Source organism: Austrofundulus limnaeus, unplaced genomic scaffold (assembly GCF_001266775.1).
Source record: "Austrofundulus limnaeus strain Quisiro unplaced genomic scaffold, Austrofundulus_limnaeus-1.0 Scaffold343, whole genome shotgun sequence".
Lineage (NCBI taxonomy): Eukaryota > Metazoa > Chordata > Actinopteri > Cyprinodontiformes > Rivulidae > Austrofundulus > Austrofundulus limnaeus.
The window spans coordinates 203343-209648 of record NW_013952745.1 but is presented as its reverse complement, the minus strand read 5'-3'; the positions used below and the strand labels follow the sequence as shown (position 1 = coordinate 209648).

The following is a 6306-nucleotide window of genomic DNA, read 5'->3' as shown; positions in this document are numbered from 1 at the left end:
TTAATGAGGGATTTTTTGATGTCCTTATAAAGAGGAAACCTCAAATTATATTTGAATATTGAGATTTCCCAGCTTAAATGAAACAAAACCTTGCTAGCTCACAGGGAAAATCTAAAAATTTTAAGGCGTTTTTATCCTCAAAATCAATTTTTTTGCTTCAAAATTTTGTTTTATGATTATATTTCAGACAGTTCATTCAAATGATACATTAATAAGGCTTTTATTCATTATATTTTGACAAAATGCAATTTTTGTTAACATTTTAGTCAAAACATTATTTGCCTATTCTCCACACAACTTTTGGACAATCCTCGTTTCGTATTCACTCATTTTATATGAAGTACTTTAGCCTCTTATTAGAGTTGTACTTTACTATTTTACAAAAATATTAATGTCACAAAGAAATGATTCATCTGCAATTAAGTGTGGATCTTTATTTTTCAAATTTTGGACTTTAAAAAAGATCATAAACAATATAACAGTAAAATTTATTTTCAGTTATGATCAGTTTTGTCAGACATCAAAGAATTTAAATGTTTGGCATTCTTATAATACACATTTTAATGCAAATTATTCTAGTTTTCTATATTTATTTTGTGTATCTTTGTCCCTCTCTGAGTTTAGTTGTGATTTTTCACATAAAAGTATAAAAATAAACATTTAAGAGAAGCAGAGGAAAGACTTTGAATGTGTCTGATTTATATCTTTACTCACCGTTGATTTTCAGCATCAGTGTCATAATTTTCATCATAAACATGATAAATTAAGTGTTTTATTAATGATAACTAAATATAAAAGTGTGTTTTCAGTTTGGTCCAGGTTTTATGGAGACATAAAGTTTGTAGAGTCTGATCAGCTGTGATACAAACATCCATGAGAAACAACCAGCAGCCTCTGTGTGTTAACATCCACCAAAAACCTCCCAGTTAAAACTCAACAAAGAATCCCAGCGGCACCAGTCCACCGTGGGTCTGTCCTCAGGTGTCTTCACTACCAGCAAAAACACTTTATATCTTTTAAACAAACGATTTTAGTTATTTTAGAAAGCAAAACTTTAAGAAAACTGCACGATGTGACCGAGTATCTGACAGGTTTGAAGCCTCCTGGATGAAATAAAAAACGTCCATGGGTTTAAAAACGAGCTCAGTCTGAAGAGAAGAGGGCTTTCTGTCCGTTCCAGCTAAAATTGTACGAGAAAGTGTTTGTTTTACAGGTAATTTTTGACGAAAACGTTGAGGAGAAAACACAAGTGAGAGCGTGTTTCAGGCGGCAGCTGAGCGGCGGACTGAGTTGCTTCTTCACGGTTCTCATGTGTGTTATAAGTCCCGCCTCCTGCTCCGAGCTCCACACGTTCACAGCGAGCAGCGCGAACACAAACCTCGACATGGCAGAAGAAGCCCCAGCAGCCGCCCCGGCTAAAGCCGCGGCCAAAGCCCCGAAGAAGAAGGCCGCCCCGAAGGCGAAGAAGGACGGACCCAGCATCCAGAAGCTGATCGTGTCCGCCGTGGCCGACTGCAAGGAGCGCAAGGGGGTCTCCCTGGCGGCGCTCAAGAAGGTCCTGGCCGGGAAAGGGGTGGACGTCAGCAAGGCCAACAAGCGCATCAACACCGCCGTCACCAAGCTGGTCACCAAGGGTACCCTGAGCCAGACCAAAGGCACCGGAGCCTCCGGGTCCTTCAAGCTCGCCAAGCAGGAGCCCAAAGCCGCCAAACCGGCCAAGAAGGTGGTGAAGAAGAAGGCTCCCGCCAAGGCCAAGAAGCCCGCCGCCGCCGCCAAGAAGACCACAGCAGCCAAGAAACCCGCTGCTAAGAAGCCCAAGGCGGTCAAGAAGTCACCAGCCAAGAAGGCACCGGCCAAGAAGGCGGTCAAGAAGGTGGCCAAGAGCCCCAAGAAGGCCGCTCCCAAGAAGCCGAAGGTCGCCAAGAAGCCCGCGGCCAAGAAAGCTCCCGCCAAGAAGCCCGCAGCGAAGAAGGCCAAGAAATAAACAGCTGCTCGGTCCGCACTGAGTGCAACAACGGCTCTTTTCAGAGCCACCACACTTCCTGAAGAGCTCATCCTGTTTATATTTATTAGCTGAAATATGGTTTTATATCATAAATTATATTTTTATATTCACAAACATGAGATTAATCCACATTTTTATTCAGAAATCTTCAACTGTTGCCAGTTTGGGTGGGTTTTCCACACTTGGGCTGTAAAACCAGCTTTTCCACATTTGGATCATTAATAATTATAAACATCTGATTCAATACAGTTGTGAAAAATCAACTCAATACTTTATTGAAGGGAATTTTAGAGAAATGGCTCATTCATTCATATTCAAGAGAAATATAAGGTATATAAGGTGTATGTTTACAATGTTAATTCTAAAGTGTGTGTTAACTTCTATAGATGAAAGAGTAAATTGTAACTGGTTTGTATGAAATCAGGGACAGGACTGGATAAGCTAGTGCTTCTTCCTGTTCCTGTTTTAGTAAGTAAGTCAAATTTTATTAGTGCATTTCACAGAAATGTACGGAGCGCGCAAAGGGACACAGATTATTTTTCTTTTGTGTTTCCTTGCAAAAGTAGTTTATCACTGTTGTGTCTCCCGGTTTATTGACAAACTCACAGCCTACTGCTTTAATTCAGCTACAGAATGAATATATCACACAGACACAAATGGAAGTATGTCATATGCTGATATTTTAACACACTGCAGCCACACAACATCAATGTCAATTTCACGAACTTGTGGCGACACATCCTGGTTTGGTAACTGGATATTTCAAAAATAAAAGTGATTTAATTCAGTTCATATACAAAACAAACTTGCGTGGGAACTCAAAACAATATTGCGAGGTATTGCAAAAGAAAACAAATCCCCCATGTCCACTCTCGGGCTCTGTAGAAATGGAATTCACAAGGTGCAGTACAATAATCAAACAAAAGAAAAACAAATACTTGACATTTACATTATTCGGGTCAATACATTCTCAAATTTTTGTAATAGTAGGGGGCATGGAATAACAATTGACAAAAGTAATTTTTGAACATGAGTTATGTTTTACATTATATTTTGCTGGAAATCTTATGTTGTAATTGATGCTTTATCGTTTTATTTGTTGTGCTTTACAAAAAAATATATTCGTCAATACACATCAATGCACATTTTAACATCGTAGTATTTACATTGTACAATATGATTGATGCATCTCAATGCAGGTACAAAAAGCCTGGTTTACCAGACATGTGTTCTCAGTATCATTAAGTAAACTATTTCTATAGCAGCTTTCACAGACAAACATCACAAAGTGCTTCACAGAAAGCAAAAAATAATCAGTATCGGCAAGAAATTTAACAGTATCAAACATCACTAATTTCTATTCATAAAGAATAAACACAGCAAACATCTGCAGGGATAAGCAAAACATCTTTATATATTTTACTGATTCATTAGGCCCCATAGATGGTCAAATTTAATATTTACAGAAATTTTTAATTTCACAAACTCCGCTACAGACTGTGTTATAGAGAAATTATATTGAAAGAACAATATGTCGAGTCATTGCTACAGTTTATTCAGCATGAATCAGTTAAAACAATGAGGAATTATCTCTTTAGTTAAAGGTGGGTGGCTCTTAAAAGAGCCGTTGGTTTGAGTCCCTGCAGCAGTGGTTTACTTGGAGCTGGTGTACTTGGTGACGGCCTTGGTGCCCTCGGACACGGCGTGCTTGGCCAGCTCTCCGGGTAGCAGCAGGCGGACCGCGGTCTGGATCTCCCTGGACGTGATGGTGGACCTCTTGTTATAGTGGGCCAGGCGGGACGCCTCGGACGCGATGCGCTCGAAGATGTCGTTGACGAACGAGTTCATGATGCTCATGGCCTTGGAGGAGATACCGGTGTCCGGGTGCACCTGCTTCAGCACCTTGTACACGTAGATGGCGTAGCTCTCCTTCCTGGTCTTCCTCTTCTTCTTGCCTCCTTTGCCGGCAGTCTTGGTCACGGCTTTCTTGGAGCCCTTCTTGGGCGCGGACTTGGCAGGTTCAGGCATTTTCTCTTCTCGGTGGATTCACAGAGACGAATGGATCCAGAGCTCAGAGAGGCGGGTCTTATACAAACTGTGTGTAAATCAGGCTGCGCCGTCCCTCGTTGATGATTGGCTGAACTGGATTTAAGCGGGACGCGATGACGCATATCATGTGGTGCAAGATTCAAATTTTCACTCATGATTTTGCAATTTTGCCTCATATTTTATCGTTTTTTATGTTATATATTATTTTTATTACACATTGAAAATCATAAACATTCAATAAATGAAAAGAATATCGATAAAGTTTTATTTTTTACAAATTGTAGATTCTTTATTAGCAAAACATTTATTTTAAGTATAAAATGAAAGAAATGAAACTAAGAACCCTTCACTTGATCATGAAAGATATATAAATAATGTCAATTTGCAAATCTCAGTCTGTGCTCTTATAAACAAATTCACACTGAAAGGTGTCTTAAAAAGATGCATTAAGCAGAAGTTTTAAAGATTTAATGTTTTTTAGGCTTTCTAAAAAAATTAAGGAAAATGATCTTGTTTTATATTATTGTAGGAGTTGTGCTTTAAATGCAAATCTAAGTTACTGATTTTTGTCTGAGGATGTTCTTTATGTTCCTGTTAGCAAAATATCTAACAAACATGGATGCATCAGCTTCATTCAAAACGCTAAAGACAAAAATAAAAGAGTCTAGTTTACAGATATCTGGATCTATTGGGGGGTGTTGGTAGCTGAGACTGATTCTCAATGGCAGAGGTGCTCAAAGTGGGGCCCGCGGGCCAAAATTGGCCCACCAAGCCACTTGATTTGGCCACCAGCAGTTGTCCTGGTTATTAGATTATAATTATGTTAAGATTAAATATAAAATACAAGTAATTACAAGAGACATTTAGATTAGATTTAAGACCATATATACTGTAGATTTGCACACCTTATAAGACCACATATACTCATTTTAAATTATAAGTCCCATGAGCCTCTGCTGCCTGATCATACGTTAAATTTTCTCCATGTCCATGGGCTGAAAAAAAAAACCCAAAGGATGTGGGCATCCACACTGGCTGCTAGCTTAATCATAAAAAATACAACAACTTTACGTAAGTATTAAGCATTTCTTATATTATTGCATTTGGCCCGCGGCCCTCAGGTTGATTTTAATTTTGGCCCTCTCAGGAAAATGTTTGGGCCCCCTGCTCCAATCAAACAGCTGAAGAGTGATTTTTATTTTAATTCATTTTATTTAAAAAAAATTTTTTACAAATTTTTCTTTAATTAGTACAAAAACATTTCCACATTTATTCCAACAGGGAAAAAAGTGACATTTTTAACATTAATGTGCTTCACAAAACAACAGTTTAAATATGAAGGTGTTTCTGGGTCAGCTGGAGGGTCCAAGTCTGGATGTGGACCTCAGGGTCTTATTGTTTCTGGGTCAGCTGGCGGTACAGCTGGATGGTCAGGATCTGGACCTCGGGGTCTCCTGGTTTCATGTCGATGGCCCGCAGGAAGAAGCTCAGGGCCTGGTCCAGTCTGGCCCGGCTGTAGCACTCCTTCCCTTTGAGGACCAGGGACTCGTAGGTCTCGGGCTCACCGCTGGACTCGGCGGCGCAGCAGTCCATCTTCTCACCGGAGCCCAGCTCGGGTTCAGCACTGGACTCCTCCAGGTTCTCCTCGTCTTCCTCATGAGTTGAACTGATCTGATCTTCATCGTCTGCAGCCTCCTCTTCCTCAGAGTCTGACCCTGACTCATCATCTTCATCACTGCTCTGGTCCTCCTGAACGTCCTCGTCCATGATGGACCGGAGGAGGGACCGCTGCGACGCCACGGTCAGGTTTCCCACGCTCTTCCTGCGCCGCTGAGGAGACGACGCAGATTTCGGGGTGGAGGCTCCAAGAACCGGAAACAAGTCGCTGAGCGGAGCCTCCTCCTCCTCCTCCTCCTCCTCCTCCTCGCTGTCATAAATCACCGCCCTCCTCTTCTTCCTGCTCGTCATCACGATGGACTCGTCCACGGACTGGTCCAGACCTGAAGCTCGGCGGTTCTGACTCTCCGACAGAGACCTGAGGACGTCAAAGGTTCCGGTGGTCTGAAGCTGAGACAGAAGCTTCTGCTCCTCTTCCTCAGTCTCCAGATCTTCCTCAGTGTCCTCCTGAAGCTGCTGCTCCTCTTCCTCAGTCTCCAGATCTTCCTCAGTGTCCTCCTGAAGCTGCTGCTCCTCTTCCTCAGTCTCCAGATCTTCCTCAGTGTCCTCCTGAAGCTGCTGCTCCTCTTCCTCAG

The 6306-nt window shown here is 41.5% G+C and overlaps 3 protein-coding genes across 3 annotated transcripts in view; 1 reads left to right on the top strand and 2 right to left on the bottom strand.

Moving 5' to 3' along the window:
• The first annotated feature begins 1161 nt into the window (after nucleotides 1-1161).
• Nucleotides 1162-2121, top strand: LOC106527798 (histone H1). The gene has a single exon (XM_014022786.1). The coding sequence runs from the start codon at nucleotides 1310-1312 to the stop codon at nucleotides 1982-1984; it is 675 nt and encodes a 224-aa protein (XP_013878240.1). The 5' UTR covers nucleotides 1162-1309; the 3' UTR covers nucleotides 1985-2121.
• A 1274-nt stretch (nucleotides 2122-3395) lies between these two features.
• On the bottom strand, nucleotides 3396-4069 carry LOC106527797 (histone H2B 1/2). Its single transcript, XM_014022785.1, has one exon. It carries the CDS (start codon nucleotides 4031-4033, stop codon nucleotides 3659-3661), a length of 375 nt encoding a protein of 124 aa, XP_013878239.1. The 5' UTR covers nucleotides 4034-4069; the 3' UTR covers nucleotides 3396-3658.
• A 1209-nt stretch (nucleotides 4070-5278) lies between these two features.
• Nucleotides 5279-6306, bottom strand: part of ercc6l (excision repair cross-complementation group 6-like) — a gene marked incomplete in the record, with an annotated part of 10292 nt that continues 9264 nt past the window's right edge. The window contains 1 exon segment of the mRNA XM_014022767.1: nucleotides 5279-6301. Within this exon segment, the coding sequence (XP_013878221.1) occupies nucleotides 5447-6301 (855 nt within the window).